This window comes from Anopheles marshallii, chromosome 3 (genome assembly GCF_943734725.1).
Source record: "Anopheles marshallii chromosome 3, idAnoMarsDA_429_01, whole genome shotgun sequence".
NCBI classification, from domain to species: Eukaryota; Metazoa; Arthropoda; class Insecta; order Diptera; family Culicidae; genus Anopheles; species Anopheles marshallii.
Genome location: NC_071327.1, coordinates 62,926,979 through 62,948,708, shown reverse-complemented (window position 1 = coordinate 62,948,708; position 21,730 = coordinate 62,926,979). Strand labels below are relative to the sequence as shown.

At 41.7% G+C, this 21,730-nt stretch overlaps 1 protein-coding gene across 1 annotated transcript in view; it reads left to right on the top strand.

Annotated features, from left to right (window-relative positions):
- The first annotated feature begins 3,134 nt into the window (after window positions 1-3,134).
- The window catches only part of LOC128715911 (rap guanine nucleotide exchange factor 4), an 88,735-nt gene continuing 70,139 nt past the window's right edge, over window positions 3,135-21,730 (top strand). The window contains exons 1-3 of the mRNA XM_053810832.1: window positions 3,135-3,169; window positions 20,921-21,063; window positions 21,147-21,241. Of these exons, the coding sequence (XP_053666807.1) occupies window positions 3,135-3,169; window positions 20,921-21,063; window positions 21,147-21,241 (273 nt within the window). The remainder of the gene's footprint in view (window positions 3,170-20,920; window positions 21,064-21,146; window positions 21,242-21,730) is intronic.

Below are 21,730 nucleotides of genomic sequence, written 5' to 3'. Positions count from 1 at the left end.
GTTAGCCTCACAGGAATGTTTAAAATGAAACACAATTTATTACTCGATTAAATTTAATTCTTCCCAATGCAAGTCTCCACTCGCAGTGCTATCACTTGCTATCGCGGCATGAAATCAACTTTAACCACACGGAAGCTAATTAATTGATGTTGCAAATTAATCATTTCCATTGCGGTCATTAAAGGAAATTACTTATTTTTTGCGCTTCCCCATCCAAAACCGCATCCTGCATTGCTTTGTTTGTTTATTTGGGGCGCAGTGCCATTAATGGAAATAAATCATGTTCAAACAGGTGTTTGTACGTGTGTGTGTGTGCTTGATTTGTTGAATCAATGCGATGGCATTTGAACATTCAATTTGCATAAAGCCAATATGTGGATGGGATTATTGCATCATTATGAACATGGATATAAGGATTTTGTTTAATGGCGTTCCAGCGATAATTTTTTTTCTCGATGAGTTATTATTGAGCGACTCTATATAAATTTGAACTGGTTGCATGTCTAAGAGTAGTATATGAGTGCAGGAACTAGAATTATGTGTTAAAATTCTGCTAAGTTCCTCACAATGTAAAATTTCGCTCCTATGGCAACCACTGTATCATACATTTTTAAAGTCGCCCAAAATTATACTATCCGCATGACAAATTCTAGAAAACTACAGTATAAGGCAGACGATAGTGATTTTTTAATGTCTATCTTTTTCGTTTATTCTATCTTATATTATATAAAATTACCACATTATCATGATGTGTATCTGATAATTATTCATTTTTAATCATAAAATTGCAATACATAACCTTTGCATTGGTTGTAACTAGTGTCAACATAATCTTTTGCATACTTTTAGGCGTACGTGTCTTTAACATTAATTTCAAAAACAGTGTAGCACTGAGTTCATTCAAGCATCTCAAAAGCAGAAGCAGAATATGTAATATATGTAAATATGCACAGAACTTGCTTCTGCAATTAATGAGCTAGTTAAAATGTAATTGCATTGCTTAAAAATCAATTATGGTTTGAAGAAGGCAATATTGAATTAAAGACCCCCTGAAATGAATATTTCTTTTTCTTTCCGAGCAGGCACACAAGTTAAATATTGAGTTTTATTCATGAATTTAAAAACACACATTTGTACGATTTATTGCGATGTTCCAGGCTCTCGCTGGTACATGTTGCACTGCACGAGAGAAATTCTGTAACACTCCAAGCACGAACGGAAAACGATCGGCATGTGTAAAAGTTGTTTAATTAATTCACCAACTTCTTTCCGGACAGTCAAAAATAATGCCGGCTCTGAATGCAAATGAAGACCTGAACAGTTTGGCAGAAGGCCACGAAAGGACAACCTCGTTCGGGTGTGTTACGTGTCGAACTGGCTGTTTTGCTGTTGGCTGGAGATAAAACTCCTAGCCTCTGGTTCCGATCGTGTTTTTTTTGCGGAGGAAAAGAAAAGCGCTTGCAATAATCATCACTCCAGCGCACAGCGTTCATGCATATTTTGATTTTAATTTAGTACCAGCTGTCTCCGGGTGGTGGAACCCACCCTGTGCCGAAAGCTATTTTCGTGTACGAATAGAAAAAAAAAAACAACCAGCCCCAGAGTTTGTTCACCCTATATCGCTTGTGAGTTGGAAAAGTTGTCTGCGTGGAAATAAATAAAAGAATAAACCACACAAGCGTAACCGGAATTGAAACGAAATTTACTAATCAAACTTTTGCTATCTACTCTCTCTCTCTTTCTCTTTTTCCGTTTCATCATTACAGATTGATGGAGCTTTCCAAAAGGACGACGGGGTTGCAATTACTGCCTGGGTTACCCGTGCTTTTCGGTTCGATACCGGGCGCACAACGATGGCCATGGGTCCACGGTCGGTCGGTGGGGGGAACAAACATTAAAAGAAATTTAATAATGTTGAAAACCCGCCACACACCACATCCGTATGCGCCGTATGTGGTACGTGAAGAGCAAATGGTGCCTCTATACCAAAGCAGATGTGAGAAGGAAATGGTCTACTAGCGTCCTCCAGCCGGAAGTATGCAAACACGTGTGCAATCACATTAAAGCCATCGAAGGGAAGAAGCGTTAGGTGTAGAACCCTGGGCCGGATTGTGATTTGACATTAGCCGGAAGGGGGAAAAAAACAGTCGAAACTCTTCGGAGAAATGTTTACGAGAGTCATGCTTGGCGCGGTGATAAACAGTACGCGACAAAAACGTTTTCCAGTTTGTTTGCTTTCTTTTTGCTATTTTTTTTCAATGTTTCTTCGTTAGGTGAATTATTAGCATAAGACATTTCTCCTAAATTCAATTATCCAACAAGTGTGCGTTGAGCTGCAAAGGTAAACCATGGCACATGACTGGTTGCCTACTGTAAATGTACACTTTAGACGGCCTTTTGTCACAACAGGTTAAGCCCACGTTAACAATTACATTTTGCATGCTGAACTGAAAGGAAAAAAAAAACATGGTTTCGATTCTCTTAAACTCAAGCATAAAGGTGAGGTGGATTTAAAGCCGATGAGCGTAGACGTGTGTACACAAACCGCCGCTGGTAGCGTGTGGCATCAGTCAACATTCAGAAAAGCCCCAGTTACGTTATCACGGCATCGCTGGTTACACGGTGCTGATTTTTGTGTGCCCAGCATTGCGTTTGAAGTAAAACAAGCATATTGAGTCAGTTTGGTTGTGTTAAGTGTGCTACTTCGCGTCAATGTTTTTTTGACTCTGCTTGCTAACACGTCTGCTTTTGCCTTCTTTTTGCAGTGAATGTTTGAGAAGATATCCGATGTCTTGATTGTTTGAGATGTAATAGCTGCCGGAGCAAGTGTTTGGACTTCTGTTTTCAGTGTGGTTTTGGTTGCTCAACAAGGTGTGATAGGTATTGGGAAGGGATTTCGTAACGGGCAAACAAGGAGTGCACAGGGCCTATGGATTTGTGACACCTTTTTTGCTTTTTTTAGTGGAAAGTGTTTGCAAAAATATGAAAAATAGTAGTTGTGTGTGTCGGTCGCGGATGTAAATGCGGTTAGCGGAGCAACTGAATTGTGCTACATGCCGGTTAATGAAGGCAGTTAAGCCGGTTTAAAACAGGACCCCGAAGCGAACGGCTCACCGTCAACAACGTCCTTCATCATGGCGATGGAATGGATTACGGCAATAGATAAACGGTAAGTCACGGTTTGATTGATTAGCTTTTGTTTTCCGACAGGATATGTTGCTGACAATCTTAAAGGATCAAACAAATCAAAGAAAATGACAATTTGATCACCTTGATTGTTGTGAATATTTGAAGCACCTAATTTACAGTGTTTGGGGTAGGAAAGTCGTTGGTATGTACATGTAGATTGAATTTCCGGTGTTATTATTTAAATTACTTGATGTTGACTTGAGATAATTATTGATTTGTATCATAAAATTGCAATACATATTTTTTGCACTGGATATAGCTTGAAACAGATGAAATACAATCTTTTGCAAACTTTGAGGCGTAAGTGAGGAAGACAGTACGCCTAAAATTATGCTTTTCGCAATACAATACACGAAAACAGGCGTTAAAATAGGAACCAATTGAATATCCTTTTGAAATTCTCCAGCACATCTTCGATTTTCTATATAAAATCTAAAATATTAAAAAATATTTACGTATAATCATTCAAAACTTTAATTGTTATTTCTTGTAACAGAGGTAACCAACGCCAAAATATTAGATTAATTGTCGTTTGGTTATGAAAAATAAATCGTAAGCAATTCAACGGTGGTTATTTTCTACGGCGCTATTGGTGCCATAGCACAGTACAAAAACACGTTTGAACAGTTAATTCCTTTCGCTTTATGATTTCATTCCATGGAATAGTTTTAATGCGTATTCCCTTGTTTATCTCGCTACCACGCTTGAACTATTCGTTCCATTCATAACATGTGCATGCTTCTGGGATTTCCCTGTATCGACCGTAAATTAACGCAAAATATGTTGGATATTTGCTGGTTTGCGCCAAAATTGAGCTGTTTTTTGGTGCTTTGTGTTTGTTTGCGCTACCGAAGTAAACGTGCAACGGCCGTTAAGCTTATGAAGGTTTAAAACAGAACGGGTAAAGGGTACAACCAGCAAAAATGATTTTTATTCTTTATTTCCGACCGGCTGTAAGTGAGATGTGAACGCGTTTGCAGCAAACCATCGCAGTAAAGGATACATCGAATGGGATATAATTTGATTCACTGTGTTTATTTTCGAAGAGCTTTTGGGTTTCAAATGTTCGCTTGTTGATGGTACTTACCCGATACACTGGAATGGGTTTCCCCTTTCAATGGTTTTTATCGTGATTTTTAAAGCACTGAATTTATTTGCTTGAAAAAATATTGGAGGTATTGATAATGTTTTTATGCTACTAAATTTGAGAATGTTTAAAACAATTTCAGACTACAAACCATTCGTGCCAAATGTTGAAACAATTATTGGTAATTCCAATCAAACCATCGCCAAAACAAAAAAAAAACGCCACAATTACTGCCTTTCCGACACGGCAGAAAGTGTAAGCGAGAGATAACAAACCACTGACGAAAAGTGTGCAAAATGAAGCAAACGTCTCAATTGTCAGCTGAATCAATATTGACTGTGGCAAAGTTAATCGAAATTTGTGGCTACAGTCCGGAGATCCGCGTTGATTCCAGCGAAAAGATTTAAGCACACGATGGGCGTCGAATTTGATTGTGAAATTCTTTTCGAGGCGCACACTGTTGCCGTTCATTCGCTGTGTGTAGGGGGAAAAAAAAGCCAGCACAAAGCGGAGGAAAAACCATGCTTTCCCATTGGATTTTTTTCCCCCTGCGGTTGGGCGCTCTGCGCTGACAGAGAGCACGGAAATGTCTGCAAGCGTGTGTGAGTGCAAATACAAGCGAAAATCGATTTTAAATCCCAGCTCAATCCTCAACCGGTGTGTGTCTTTTGTTCGATTGGTACAAAGCAAGGCAGGGTATTCTTTTAAATATACTTTTAGCCGTCTGTGACAGCATAATCTTCTGAATCGCACGAGCAACATCATCATCACCAACATAAGCAGCAGCAGCAGCACCACCATTATCGGCAGCAGCAATGAGCGTGTCGCGCGTATTTGCTGAAAGATTTGCCGTCCTGTTTGCCGAAGCGATTGACGTGTTTGGGAAATGGGGAAACAGGGAGAGAAAATGGGGAAAGTAATGAAACATTCACGGCCATCGGAGCAAACGGATAATATTGACTGTTTGCTAATTTCCTCGTCCAATCCGCTTATTACAGCGAGCATGGAGGGTGATGATTCTGTGTGGCAAAAAGCTTCCCTTGGACTGTGATTTTTTTGTTTGTATTCGCCGTTTAAAGATGATATATTGAAGGCTCAACTCTAGAGAATGACGAATATATATTTTAAGTTTTAATAAAAAATCACCCTTATCTTGATTGTTTCTACTGGCCAGGGACACTTGAGCAGAAGTGATTGCAAGCAATATTGGAACCGAAGAGAATCTCAGCTCTTCAACTTGCTACACAACTCAACCAATCAGATTCGTCCATACTTTCAAACCCATCGCAAAGAGCTGTTGCCATCCAGCTTGTAATACCACTTAAACAATACAAAACCAGAATGGAAGGATACGCGCCGTACGCTCGGGGGACACCTTTCAGCGCCAGGGAAAGACAAACTTTCGGCTGCACGGAAGGTGGCAGCCGTATTCTTGGAAAATAATAAGATTTCAAACGACAGCTTATTGCTTATTCATCCTGTTGAAAAATTTCAATATAATTTCGATGGCACCGGTGGGACGGTAACGGATCGCGATCCAGGTTCGACCGTGCAAGGGCACCCAGCACTTGAAACCGGTGGCCATGGAAATTTTTCGCCTGGTTACGATTGCGAATACTTAGCGGTTTCTACGCGGCATCCGCGGACAGGGTGGACAGTAATTGAATTTGCAATTAGATGAATTTGCTATGAGGACTTTGTTGATACATCGCGGTGCGATTTTTTGTGTGTCATTTGATGATTTGATGCGGACAATACATAGCTGGCAGCTTGATACATTTTAATGTCATTATTAACACACTTCGAACGAGCAGGAAATGAATTAGCCTGAAAGCATGCCATAGCAAGCCTAAATTTATGCAATCCTCACAACAACATACGCCTTAACTTGTTGAGAAGTTGATTGTAGCTTGAAATGGTGGTTGAATCAACTTGACTTCCTCTTTTTAACCTCAAGAAATGTTGTTGAATGTTAAAGCAGCATTCCCGAAACTGAAGCATGCCTGAAAATCGTGTCGATTTAAGTGCCCTGAAGAAGAAGCAACATTCAACATCCCAGAAAAAAAAACCATATCATTCATACTCGCTAGTTCAATTTAACTCCGGATGCTGGCGGCACAAACGGTTTCGTTCGCTGCTCTCGGTTTTTTTCGCCATCGTTGTCGTCGTCGTCGTCGGCCCAACAGGCTGCTTCACACACGCGACAACCAAGGGAATTCAGTCGGAATTCACACAACATCGTTTTCCAATTTGCACCGTACCGTGGCGTTCCGGGCACTGCGACAGATAGCAACCGTGTGCCGCACTTGTCAAAACACTCCCGCACGCATCCGCGCCTACGCGCCGTGGCAGGTGGTGGCAACACATAGTTGCTTTGCCAACAAGCCAACGTGTCGATTTGTGTCTCGGGGGAAAGAGAGAGCGAGAGGGAAAGAGAGTGTGTGAAAAAATACCAAATGTTCTGCTGGTTCAGGTTGGTGGGTGCCCGTAGGACGTAGGAGCAGCGCCACCTGACGGTGACAGCGAAACGGCAATCCATACTACCAGTTCCGGAGTAAACACAGCTGTCAATGTGCATTTTTTTTTTCGTTGTGTACTGCCGTCACCTCGTGATGGAGACGCATGGTGTTCCACGTCGATCGAAGGACGATCGATACGCTCGAGCTGGATTCCGGAAATGGTTCAAATGAACGGTGGATCGACGCGTGCTGCAGGCTTACATCCTACCAAAGCAGCCTAGCAAGGGGTTTGTTGTTTGTTGGGTGGCATCAAAGGTGATGTATTTTGGGACTCTCGTTGGGTGCTATTGTTATTGCTATTATTTAATTATGTTCTCCCTGCAGTCTTTTTTATGGTACTATCAGAACGGTGTACGTTTATTTTTAAAGCACCTGTTACAACAAATACTGCTTTGCCAGCAGGAACAAAAGAGTAATGGTTTACATCGTTAGTACATTTCTTACCGGACGAAACAGACAGACAAAAAGGCTTACAAAGTGGTAGCTCCGCTCACAAAAAAAAACATCGAAAACGAACCTGACTTTATCATTCATCCGGAATGTTTCTCTCATCTTAATTTGCTCACAGACCACAAAAAGATAACATCCACCCTAGTCCAGTGCATGGGCTTTTTATTCATTCGTTCCTACCAAACAGACAATGCAGACGTACCTACACACAGCCACACACGATTATCCAAATGGAAACTGAAGTACAGCAGCAGATCAAAGGCTGAACAGCAACAAGGCACACATGCATAAAAATGCAAATATTCACCCACAAAATTAACAGCAAATTCCCTGACAATGATGCTGAAGCACCGACCAAACACCGAAGCATAAGTGAAGGAAAACTTTACCCTTGTGATAGTGGTTTTGCCCAACCGCGCCGGGTACGCAAAAAGTGTCTCCCAAACAACAAACGATAGGAAAAATAAACAGAGAAAGAGAGTGAGAGAGAGAGCGAGTGGACAAAAAGGGAAAAGAATCACAAAATAGCGCAACAGGGTCGTTTCGTTACAAAACAAGACGAGGCTAGCGCCATCGAAGACCAAAGCCCTAGCGTCAGCATTATCGTCACCATCATCATCGCCATTTATGATACGCAAGGGGGGGGTTTGTTTGTGGGTGGTGGTACCGCGGAAAGGGCAGGACATACACGCGTACCAAGCCAACGGAACGGTTCTGCCCTTCGTTCGAAATGTCTGCCAGCGGGCCGGCGTACCGTGGATGAGAACCGGCAGGGTAATAAAAACACTGGCAAAAGCTGGGCTGACGAAGTTGGAAGCGTGGCGTGGCAAAAGCATTGGAAAAATGACCCGAACCCCAAGTACCGAAGTGAAGCAACATGTAGCTTGCAAATACACTGACTTGCTCAGCTCTGTATGTGTGCGGTGGGCTGGCAGAGAGCAAAAGAGCACTTTCTACCGACAGGCGGACAACGGGAAACGTGTACCGCCATTCGTCATCGCCCGAATGTCGACGATGGTGACGATTATGAGGGCGAATAAGGGTGTGTTTTTCTTTTCCTCCTTTTTTTTGCAAAAAGGAGGAAACTTCCGTTTCGGCATAATCCCATTCCGAAGCGCAGACGGCAGGGCGAATGAAATGCTGAGACTGATCGATGGAGTCACAGGTTCATAAATAGTTATGTGTCGCATCATATTTATTTCCCACGGTGCTAGGCTGGCACGTATCGTCAACATCAGTAGCTTGTTAATAAATGTATTTCTTTTTCCTTTCGTGTGGTAAGGTTTTTGTTGTACTCGTTGCTGAGGTATGCTTTGAATGTTTTGAGCAAAGAGATGGAAAATTTAGTGCTTTTTAAGAATTGAATTCCGAGTTAATGAGTTAAAATGATTATTTAAACCTTTTACTTACTCTTAACAAGATTTCAATAATTTCAAATAAGCAAAGGAGGGAGGAGGGAAGGGGTTTGCTGCGGCCTTCATCTCATGATTTAAATCGGGAGTTCAAGGTCGCCGTGAAGAGTTAAATCGCGAGTTAACTCCCACAAGAGTTATTTGAATCGTGAGTTGAAGGTCACCGTGAAGTATTAATTTTTCATTATATTATAAATGATTTAATTCTTTGCGAATGAGTTTAATCGCAAAGAGTTATAAATACCCTTCTTCGAGATTAAAATTAACTCACTCCCTAGAAAGATTCAAACAATTCATTCATTCTGAATCATTGTGCACATTTGTACGCTATTGTTAGAAACTTAGTTTTCTTAGCGACGGAAATTTGGAAATTCTTGCGTGTATTATTTAATCTTTAATTTTTGAATAAAAATGTTTTTGTATTGGCTTTACATAATTCACCAATGATAGTATTGATCAAGAGGTAGAAGAAGAACGTAGTGGTTTTTGGTTCGCGAGTGGGCCTCGTACGTCATAGCTGAAAGTTAACCTTTGACTAGCGACAGACCATCTTTGATCCGCGTTAGCACTTACGTTCACATCGCACACAAACGTCAGGGTGGATCATATTATAGTTTCCATTAGGGAGCACATCCGTGAAGCCACCATCCGTTCGATGATTTTCCGTAAGCAGGCTAAAGCCAGGTAGTCAAGGTTACCAGTATGAGGAGTTTGGTGCTCATTCACCACTAGAATCATAATTGAGCTTTGTCTGTATATGTATGTGTTTGAGTGCGAGCTTTTCTTGTAGAGATGTGCCTAAGGTGCTTACACACACACACACACTCATAAATACAAATATAGAAACACTACAGTTGGATGACCGAACTTTGGAAGCCACAGAAGGACCTAACCTCTACTCCACAGTGTGGTTCGCCGAGGTGTGTAAACTCCAACGGACCGAAACGTTGTTAGTGTTGGTGTTGGCCATAAAGCTGCACCCAGTCGGATTCCCCTTTTTGTTCCAAATGGCGGGTTTTGGTGTAGGTGCTTGTGGTAGGTCGGTCCCTTCACACAGACAGCAGCCCGTGTCCCTACCGTTCAGCCCGAAATCTATCTCGTTGTCTGTATTTTAAGAACTCCACACCAGAAACCGTTTCGCCAAGGCGATACTCCTTCCGAAAGGTCTCCAAAGTCCTTGCGGGCATACAAGTTCGTGCCTCGTTCCGTTGCACGATTCCGGACAACATCTGGGGACCTGCTTCAAGGGTGTTGGTTTATCTCTCCAGCAGAACAGGACGACATTGGACACCAGCGCCGTCTCGTTCACCCTTTGCTCGTAATAGCTGTTCGATTATTAATTTTTGTACCAAAACCGTAATATTTTCTCCCGCTTCCATTTGCCCAAAGTCGGAACCGAAGTCAACTGTGCCCAAAAAGATACTCTGATAGAGAAGAACGATTCTTTTCAGTTGGTACCGGTGTGCCAGCCAGCTCAAGCCATAACTTATCCCGACGAGATTCTGGAAGTGCCAGAAGGAAAAAGCTTAGTTTTACTCGTGAGAAGGGGCAACGAGCTGTATATCCGACCGTTCTGGAACTTAAGCTGCTCGGTATCATTTACGACATGTATAGCAAATGTTTGTAGACCACTGAGAGCTAGTGTCTTTTGGAAGCAGCATTGAACTACCCTCGTCATGTGGCAGATGGCCGATTACTGAGGGAAGCCCTTTCGAGATTCTATGTTATACAGCATATTATGATCGGAAGACGCACTTAAATCGAGGGTTAAAAGACTTTCACGCTCTCTACTGTAAAAATAACTTGAAACATCAATTGATTGTTGTTTTTTTATAATTAAAATAGTGTAGGAACATTTAAAGACTGCTCGGTTTGGATGCGTAATGTCAAGCTTTTGAAATTCCAAACACTTTTCTTCACTGCAGACTTGTTTGATGCTACTCAAGTTGCAGTTGAGTGGAAAAAGTGATTTTTCATTTTCGGGGAAACGAAAATTGCTTCTTGTTTTTGATGGTTTATGTTTCTTTAATAACGAGTTATACAGTAAATATCTTTAACAATGGCCTGATAATAAAATTTGTCGTCAGTATTTGTTCGTTCTTCATTGGATTAAAGTTTCGTTAGACAATAATTGCATTTTTTTATTTGTTTTTAAGCGTCTATTTCGATTCTTATATAGTATATTTAGTCTTGAATTGCATACCTTTAGGAGTTTACATATATTACATTCTTCTACTAAGGGAGATCGATGTCCAATTTTCAGTTGGAGTTATGAGTAATTGCTATGAGGATTTTGCTGATCAATGTAATGATATTGCTAAAAAATGTCCGTTGTTATTTAATAATATTTCATTTACGATCCGCTCTAGAGGAAGCGTAAGAAAGCATAACGGCAAAATCAAAAATGAATAAATCATCAGATATATAACAGACAAATATCTAATGCTTACTTCACGGAGGACAACCAATTCATCATGTATCAGATACTTTGAATTCTGAGGGTGTGCCCGCTCTGTTTCTAAAGTAAACTGATCGCCCGAGAAATCTCGATAAGAAATTGAAAATGATGAATTGTCACCAATATTCATCTGGTTGCCAGTCAAATTTTTGATGAAGTAGCGATTTCGTTTTTGGTAAGAAATGCAAATATAAAAGCAATAAGCATATAACAAGGGTCCGAGATCGGTGCTGAAAGCTGTCAGTGGAGCAAATATGCCATTGGCTTCGGGACAGAAACGAGTCGTCCTAATGAGCAGCTCACCAACCAACATTACCAAGGTCTAAACCGGCAGTCCATTAACGCTAGCATTTGCGGGTAGTGCTATCCATTAGTTCCGCTTATCACGGACCCTTCAGCGAAACCGAAAAAACACCGAACCTTTTCCACCGTTGACTGAATAATCGATAATTTGTTGCATTCGGTGTAATGATGCCGGTTCGTTTCACAACACAACCCGCTCTGTTCCTTCCACCCGGTGAAGGTAGCTTCGTTCCTCGTTTCGGCATCGGTTTGATTGACAGATTGCTCACCTTCTCACTCTCGGTTCGTCCGTGCTGGCGTTACGGTTTCCATCGCTGGATAGGAAAAAATAAGGTGACGCAGTTGTGGGAAGGATCCTACTTGGCCCTGAAAACGAAACATAATATTTTCTCAACCACCGTTGACATAGTCCCGGAAAGTTTCATCACTGCTTTAGGGTACCGGGAAGGTAGCTGACGTTGATAGAAAAGGCTTAAATAGTTAGCTTGAAATATTTTGCATATTTTTGTTAAGTGTTTAGGCGGTTTTTAAGAATATTTGCAATGAATAATGTAAGCGGGAGATGAAGCATTTTCTTAAAATTCAATACACCTTTACGTAGAAATATATTACGCCCAAATATATGCAATACACTCGACAAAGGACTGCGCACCTGCACTTAAATAAAACAAAATTCGAATTATTATTGTCGTTCTTAAAAAAGGCTTCTCTTTTGCACCAGAAAAATCCATAGCAAAGCACAATTAATTTCCATTTTCCAGTATTTTTCTCATCAATATCAAAAGCGTGCGAACAGGCATCCGTTTCCGATGTCGTACGTTTACATAAAAATCACTCTACTTAACTACTTCCGATAAAGTGCGCACATCACAGCAAATGGGGCTTCGTTGGGGCGAAATCTGGAGGACGCGTTTTCCAGTCCTTTACCAACGCTCACGATGGGAAATGGGCAATTTTCCGCACGGTTCGCATCAAAAGCATGATCATCATTTTGACCCTCTCTCTCTCTTCTTTCTACCGCCTTCCCTAAGCCTTGGCACTACGATACCTTCATCCGTTCGATGATATTATTCTCAATCATGGTGATCACCATCAACGATGATCCCAGGACCGGCAGTGATCTCTCCACCTTCCATTTGAAACGATGCTTCATCTCAGGTTGCGTACGAGCCGGCATAGTCTCTGCATGGCGGAAAAAAAACCTGAGACGGGTTCAATAGCATGACAATTTTTTGTCGACCCTTTCCTTCAAGTGACTTTTCCCGCGAGGAAGCTTTTCGGGGTGGTTCGTTCGAATGGGTGTGCTGCTTGAAAGTGAAATGAAGCATTGATTGCATTTACGCGGGGGAAAAACGGTATGACCTTATCCCCTCCGGAAGCACTCGACCAGAAGAGCGGAAAACAGGAGGCTCATCGTTTCTTATGGCCACCAATAATTTCCAATGCGTTCACAATAATCCACCTGAAACAACCATCCCAACCCCAATGTAACCACCACCGTGTAACTCTTTTGGTATGGCCACCCGCATGGCCACCCTTTTGCCCGATCGGTACACCCCTCAATCCCGATCAAGAGGGGTTGGAAAATCTATTTCTTTCGCATACGGGAAAAAAAGGGGCAGGAAAACTTTCCCGACATTCCGAACCGTTGTTTCGGTGTTTTGTCACTCGGGTAAGCAACACTTGACGCAGCAGGTCGCAACGCTGGTGGCAGCAGTTGGTGGGAAATTGAGATTTATTGTTATGTTCTTCCCACCCGGCACACCCAAATGTAACCGGGGGAAAGGGTTTTTTTTTTACGGAAAACCTCCTGCTGGGCGATAGCAAGATGGGTGTTTTCTTTTGAAACATTTTGCCTTTTCACTTGTGGAGGACTACCCATGGCGCAACATTACAATTTCCTCCAGTTTCCGTTGTGAGTCAGCGGAATGTTAGGATTGTGAACTATGATTTTCTGTTGCTGGAATTGGGAGAGGAAATGGTTCGTTTAGCAGTTTTCGGTTTCCATTGGCCCAGCCGTGTGATAATTTAGGCTCCCTAACCTATCCCAAACCACACACACACACACGCAAACCGCCACGAACCGATTATGGTGGTCAAGGCGATAGTGAACAGCACTTTTTCGGCACTTGCATGGGCTCGGCTATTCCGACATGAGCATAAGGACACTTTCATTTTCACTCGGGGAAGTAATCTGGAAGTAATTGTCAATTTAGTACATGATTGTGATTTGTTGTTTGGGCGATATTAACGTTTCGCGAATCTACAGTGCCTGTTAGATGCAGGAAAATTGTTTCTGGTAATAAATATTGTGTCCTTAGAGGGGGGTGGCTAAACTAAAACCGCACCTTAACGGATTTCTCCGTTTACGTTTAGCTCAGCGACCTACCGAGCTATGCCTAACATATCTGGTTTACTAAGATTTAATTCAACCATATAGCCAAAAGCCATTGCTTCCAATATGTCGCAGTTAGCCAATGAGCCTAAATGTATGCAATTCGCAGTACAAAACTGATTAAACAATTGAATATCTTAGTAATGTCGACAGCAGACATTATACATGTTCGTTAGCTTCAAGAATATCTGTTTTAGATACATTATCTGTGTTAACAGTCCAGGATACACAGTTGTTGTAAATAGCAGGAAAGGACATAACCTTCGAACAAAAAAATCCTAATCCCACCTGTTCCTTGAGCTTCACCAATTTTGTCTCATTAATTATCGTCCTCTGCGTTGTTTTCTCAGCTACTTCCTCGTAATGCTAGCATCCAAATTGTTAGTTCCTTCCACGGAAGACTTACCCGTTATGGAAGCTACGTCTACTGTATTACGAACCAAAGTGACGTTGGCGTTTGGTGGGTATCTTCGCCAGCCGTCTTCTCGGGCAGCTTCCCCAAAAACAAAGTAAGAAATGATTGTTTGCGCAAATTGGTTCCTATTTTTAGTGTGGCTAGCCTATGCGGAACATTATCCGATCACTATTGACAGCGTAAAGCCGCACGAGCATCAGCGCGCGGCAGACAGTTTTTGAAAAAGGTTACTATAAATAGTCGAAAATAGCTACGAACCAGTTGGAAGGATTTCTGGACGAGGAAACAGCAGCCGTGCCGCTGGTTTATCATTTGTAGAAAGTGTTTGAAGAAATACAATTGTTTCAAGCAGGCGTCCGTTGCTATGGACTTTTTGGAGTGGGTATCTTTTTGGCTTTTCTTAGTAATAAAGAGGTGTTGGTCCTTTTTTTGAATCGCTAGGCACGTTTTTGAGCTTGTGATAGGGGAGTTAAAAAATATGAATGACCAAAATAAATATTCTTCAGAAGGAGAAAATAAATCACCGGAAAAAGGGTTTTGGTTTGCAGGTTTTGGTGAATTATGCAATACCCCTAAAGGTATGCAATCCACGTTACTAATATCGTTTATCAAGGAATAATTTCTTTTATCAAGTAAACCATTACACAACTCAAAAAGCATACAGCTCGTGTGGATTTACATTGTGCAACATGAATTTGTTCGATTTAAATCATTGTTAAAATTTCTTCCTGGTCACGTGTACTGAATGATCGAAAAGAAAAGGAAATACAATCGCATCAAAACCCCCGCATGTCAATTTTTTGACACAAAATGAAGTTTATTAGATTACATTCACATGTGCCGCTTTTTCTTATGGTGGCCTTGAACAGACCGTTGCTTCACCGAGTACAGACAACGAAAATCTGTACGACGAAACACAAAATTCGGTTTCGGAGCGGTCGCTGTTTTCTTCCTTTTGCACGTGTATGTGGATCGATCGAGTGAAATGTGTTAGTTCAACCGACCGAAAAGTGATTATCCTTTCACATGATTGCCTTACTTGGCGAGTGAACGTTGGAACGGCTTTCAGCAGTGGCAGTTTTTGAAGTGGCTATTGTACAGACCGGCGTTGAAGAAATTCCTCCAGCAGGCGCGTATTGTTCATGGTTTCTTAAACAAAATTTCCTACACAAACGCTACATAGCTCATTTTACCCGGTCCACAAACGGTGTTGTCCTCAGTCTCGCAAATGATTATGTTTCTTCGTTTCGTACATTCCTGGAACGGTTGCTTTGGAATTCAAAGCTTCATTTCGGTTCATTTACGAACTGGGAAAAACGATCCCCGAAGGATTATTTTATATCAAAGCGAACAATAAAGAAGATTGGCTCTTGGGTGGATATTAATTCAATAAACATACCACCGGCACAGAGCGGTCGGTAGGATGATGTCTAAAGCAAAGATCTAGGAAATATTCCTTTTTAAACTAGAGCAGTAGAATAAAATTAATGCTGGTGTCGTTTAGCGTACCCGTTTCAACAAGGCGTGGATCTTTTTCCAAGCTTTTTTTTTTCATTCCAACCAAACATGGAGGCGCCGTATTGTTTTCTCTTCGAGATTTTATAACATTGCTTTCTGCACTAAAGCAAAATGACACCCACGCAGGCAGACTTTTGAGAAACGACAAATGAGTAGCACAAAAAACAAAACCGCTCACATTCTCATCCGGTTCTATTAGTTGCTCTGATGTGTGGGTTGGCTTTCTGCCACCAGTTGATGGAAGTTGTTTGAATTGAGAAGTTTGTTTAGAAATCTTTGTCTTGTCAATTTGAAAAGTGTGGTTTTCTTTATTTTTAATGTTCTTGTGGAGGCATTGTTTCGAAAACAGCTTGTGTGATTGTGTTTATTACAAGATGACTTGCTTTAGGAGCATTATTTCTCAAAGATCGGTTTGGTGTGTGATTGTTCGACATAGCACAAGGACTGGTGGACTTTAATGCACTCACACAATAAGTCTGTGAATTTAATTTATCGCTGGATGATTACTTTGATCAAATACGATCAAACATGTTTGACAATTGCATACATTCAGGCGGTATGTAATGCAATTGAATTGAATGCGCCGCAATTAATGCAACACGTTTTACAAAATCACATTCGTTCGCTCTGCGTGGAGTAATACAATTATTATGAATTGTTAGAGTTTTACCGGTATTAAGTCGATAAAATTATTTTCTCTTTATTGAAAAATCCAATTATGCATTAATTGACAATTTCATTCCACCTAAGCAATGAACTTTCCTTTTGAAGATGAGCTGTAATATACTTTCGAGTGGATACTAACGAGCTTACTTCCGACTTTTCTTTGTCCTTTCCCGCACACAGACCGATTAAGAATTTAATAATGTGGTTAAACTCGTAAAAAAGCCATCGACTTCATCAGTTAAGCTGATCAAACAGTCCACCGGCGGCATAGGCGCATAACCCAAACCTCACTAGGGGGGGGGGGGAGGGGGCGGGGGACCGAGTTTCTTTTTCCCTGGTGCAATTTTCACAGGTTTTTCCAGCCTAGCACGCCGAAAGGATGGGAAGCAATTTACTGTTCGCGTTCGGAACGTTCGCTTTAGCTCGCCACACCGTAAATGGGCTGTGTGTGTGTGGTCGTTTTAGGATAGAAGCGATGAAGCACGCTCACCGTCGTCTATCGTTTACCGACCGCACCAACCCGTGCGGGTGGCGTGAATGGACGTCATTAAAAATGTTGCTGTACGAGTGACAACATTTTACGACTTTTTGAGTGTGACAACATTAGAGCGCACAGCTGTTTGGTAGCTTTTGCACGGCAATTTTTTCCACCCCAAGCGGAGTGTGGGGTACTCTATTGAATAGATTTAAAATTAACTTCACCTGGTATTTAATTCATTAGATTGAGTTAAGGTGCGTGACGTTTAGGTGTTTCTATTAAATTTGATGAGAAACAGGATTGGCGTGACGCATAAATGGAAATCTTGCAATAAAGCACTATTATGTGCTTTAGCTGCAGAAGAAAAAAACCATCGTCTCACCATAAAATTCCCAAAAAAGGCACAGATTGAAAGGAAAGAATCAGGCGCATGTAAAAGCGTCAAAAAGCACAAAACTAACTCCCTTCATAGTCTCAGCTTCAACTGGTGGTTTTATGGTACTTTTCTCTTCCTATCAGCACGATCTGCATGCTATCGGGCCGTTCCGGTCCCATCCTATGCATTGCATTCATTTCCGTTTCCAGTTTCCGCATAAAAATATCCTGAATGGGTTTCCTGGACCGCTGCTAGAAGCCTGCCCATGTGTTGGGGGTGGTCGTGAAGCAGAAAGAAGAAAGTTTTTCCACAGCTTCCGCCTGTTTTTTCTTCCCACAACCATTTTGCATCGGAGCACAATCCGCTTCACAGCCACAGCTCAGTGTGGCGCCGGTAGTGGATTTTCGTACCAGTGTGAATTCACTCCGGCTTTGGAATGGTTTGCTTTTCGTTTCGTTTTTTTTTTGTGTGGTGCACATCCTTTCAGTGGCTCAGGTCAAGCATAATTTTTATTCTTTCACCTCATCGCCGCCGGCATCGCACGGGATCTATTTCCGGGCGTGGGAAAGAAAAGCGTCATAAGTTGCTGTGAAATTGAAATAATGCTCATAATGGTGTCGAACAATGGGATAATGCTTTTTTCTTTCATATTCCAATGCACTTGTGACTGTGCTTGGAGCAATGGGTCCATTTTTTGCCTTAAATAAGGATGATTTTTTACTGTTAGCTATTGTATTCATGCGTTTTAATATGGGTTGAAAACTAATAATACAATTAAAAAAATGCCCAAAGGTATGCAACTATTGTACATAAGTGCATTTTTATTTCACATTAATTCCAATTCCTTTCCCATTTGTGTCCAAATTGCCTACATTTAGGCGAAACACTTTAAAAACCATTTTAAACTGCAACTTTTACGGTTACAATGAATACGTTCGCAATCAAAATGGAACATATTTCACACCATTAATCATGCACCAGCCGTTCAATGCCGTCCCGCTAACGAACCAGATCCCATTCCACCAAACGTATCAATACGATTCACGTAAATAAAACTGATTTTTATCGGCTCACCTGTCGTCCTGAAATTTGTCCACCATTTTGTATCACCACACACACACACACATGACTTGTCTGCTAAGAAAAAAAACGGTCCTGCTAAGCGGATGGGGTAAAGCGCTATCCGTGCGCGATTGATCTCGACCGTCCCGAGATTTTGAGACAGTTGCACACACGCGACGGAAAGGAAGCCACCGAACCGTAGCGCGAAACACGCGTGCTGTGAAATATTCATTTATGATAATGCGAGGATACATTTCTTCCATAAAATCCGGACCGCTTCACCCGGCACTTCCGACCGTTCCTACCCAATGCCAAGGGTGGATTGCTTTGAAAGTCAACCGTGGAGAAGTGCCGGTGAATTTAACGGATCAGTTATGCGCTTGCCAAGGCTTTTTCGGCAGCTTTCCGCCGTGTGGGTCGCACATAATACCGCTTACGGTAGTGGGATCGTTGGAGCTGAAGTACCAACCGATACAGCTTTCCAGCTCGAGGACGACTTCACAATCGATTAATGTGTACGGCACCGAGTTTGATGTGTACACATGTTCGATTAGCATACGGAATGGATCCTGCCGCGGTGTGTAGGGTTTCGATTTTCTTCAAACTTTTAGGCACATCTCGAACCAGACGTTCGGGGTGGTTTTGTGGGAATTTTACAAAGAATGAGATAAATTATAGCTTCCAGTGTAATGGAACTTTGTGATGGAATTGAAACGTGTAATCCCCACATTTCACAATATTGATAAACGACATGCCTGGGCTTGCGTTACGATACATTACGACGCACAAAAGCACTGCCGAGGGTGCTGTTGAAAGTGCGGCAATTAGTTTGGGTGTACTTAGGGATCGTTATCCGTGTACGGGGATGATATATTTAACCGATTCCGATATCCTGCCGGGGATATGGGGCAGACCCATATTTCACTGCTGCCTTTCCTGCCCGATCATGTATTTATTGTTTCGCCGCCTCCCTGTGGAGCACTTGTTTAGTGGAAATAAAAACAAATCACCCTAGCGATAGCGTCCACGGTACAGTGTACGGTAGGGAAATATCGTTTATAATCGTGACGTTGGGTACGTCGGTTGGGAAAATTTATGTTGCTTCCTATTCCGCTTTTCAGCCCGGGCTGTGGCGGTTGATTGATTTCACGTGCTACCGCGCATGGTGAGCGATAGAAGGAAGAAATATCGACTAGCTGATTGGAGTATCAAATGGTAAAACGCAGACCAAACGGGAGTGAGAAAGCACTGTCGACTTCTTTTTTTTGAAGAGCAAGCATGTGTAAATCTGAATTATGGCATTCATAAATCATGATTTATTTGTATAGAGAGATGGCAAACACTACTTGGACTGTGGGGAGGAAAAATGTTCTTATAGCATATTGTTTTAATTTTAGAATAAACGTGCAACTTTGTCATTGAATTGATGAAACACTCCTAATAAGTAATATTTTTTCATACCGAAGCCAAAATAAAGACTTGCTGTTTTGCGAATAGCATACTTTGGGGCGAATTCGACCAAAAAGCTATTACGGCTATCATAAGCTCGGCAAATGAAGTTCCATATCTTGCGTAAGACTTACCGAATTACCTTGTTATCGGTAACTTTTAACAAGGTATATCCCAAAGGGTACATTTATAGAGCTCACCCCATTCATTGGACAGCTTGAAATTCAATTTTAATATTGTCCCCAATGTCATTTTGGTACACATCCGTCCCACACATCGGAAAATCCCCTCCCCAGGTTTTCCGGTTCAACTGCACACGGCTAAGCTACCCGACCATAATTTCATCCGTCTCGGTCGGATGTTCGGTTCTGCTCGTAAAAATAAATCCCCCAAAGGTTGGTGTGTCGTTCCAAGAACGCGTGGCCCCCCAAAACCCTCAACACACGGGGTCCGGGGTGGAGCAGCTCACATTACCAAGCCGAACATACATCGTGGATTGGCTGCAAAGTTGATTGGCGACCACGTCAAGCGTTATCCTTACAAGAGTGAATCGTTCCACCGCCATGTCCTGGAGGGCTTTAGAGTGGAGGTTCGCGTTTTTGCTTGATTTCTGCAGCACCCTTCACCGGTCGGAGCACAAAAATGAACATATTATCTTGTCTTTTTTAATATTGTGCGAAACATGCGGTAGATTATTCGCCCTCGTACAGGCGGATCAAAGGGAAACAAGGTAACGAACCGTCAAGCTTTCGGTTTTTATTTTTTTTTGACGACGCTTCAAAGCGAAGAAGTCAAAATTTTGGCTTGTGAAGTTCAATTTTAACTCACTCGCAGGAGGATAGGTTATGGCGTTCGTCACAGATAATAAATGCAAGATTCGATGTATATAATCAGTGGGTCGATGAAAACTGTTTACACATGAGATTAAATTGTTCACCCCTAACTTGGTCAAATTCTAGTCTAAAGTGTTAATTTGTCTAGAAAACAAAATCTCTTGCACCCAAATAGTGTTACGCATTGCATAAATTTAGGCGTTTTCTCGTGCTTTTATTGTTTTAAGTAAAAAATGTATTCTAATTGACGATTAACATAAAAACAAAAAGCATTACTAACCTTTTAAATGTTTTTTTTCTCCTTGCTTAGGCCTTGTGACCGGAATCTTCGTGACTGTGAGCTCATATCGTGCCGTTTGCGACGAGTCGAGCCGCTATGCCGATTACCAGGGTCAGCTCTGCAGCAGTTGGCTATGTGTGGTTTCTACGAGGATCTCGAAAAGGGTGTAACGTGTACGTATTCTTCTGTGTGGTGCAATTAACTATAAAACAATGGAACGATGAGCTGATTGAACTTTGTTTCGTTCTTGTTATAGTATTCCGTGCCGGTGAGCAGGGACGCTACTGGTATGCAGTGCTGGGAGGACAGCTCGAGGTGCGATACCATGCGGCTGACACGAAAGATGGAAAGGTAGGTTATATGATCATTTTGCTGATTAAAATATATGTATTAAAGCTTTCGAGCTAAATATTTTGTTAGAACACTATAACATTGGAATTACACGATACCGCCAGCGAGGTGATTTTGTCCCCTATGTTTGATATCCTCTCGAAATATACGAGATTATGGGTTGGTTCCGATCCTTTATGCTTGTATATTGAGACAAGAATTTATTTGCAAACCCGCTGGAGATTATGATAAAAACCCATAAAGAAAGTCCTGATAGGATTATCGATAGGAACTCACATTCAGCACATCTATGTTGTGGACTTCTAGCGTAGTAACGGCTTAATTTGAAATTCATGAGCTTCGTCAGATTGGTTCCGGATTGCGTGCGTGTGTGTGAGAATAAGCCGTAAGCTAAGGTCCATTATGGATGTGAATGAACCGGAAGAGCATTTCCCCTGATTCGGTCTGTGTTGGTTATTCGCAAAAGAAATCGTATGGTTGTGTGCTAAA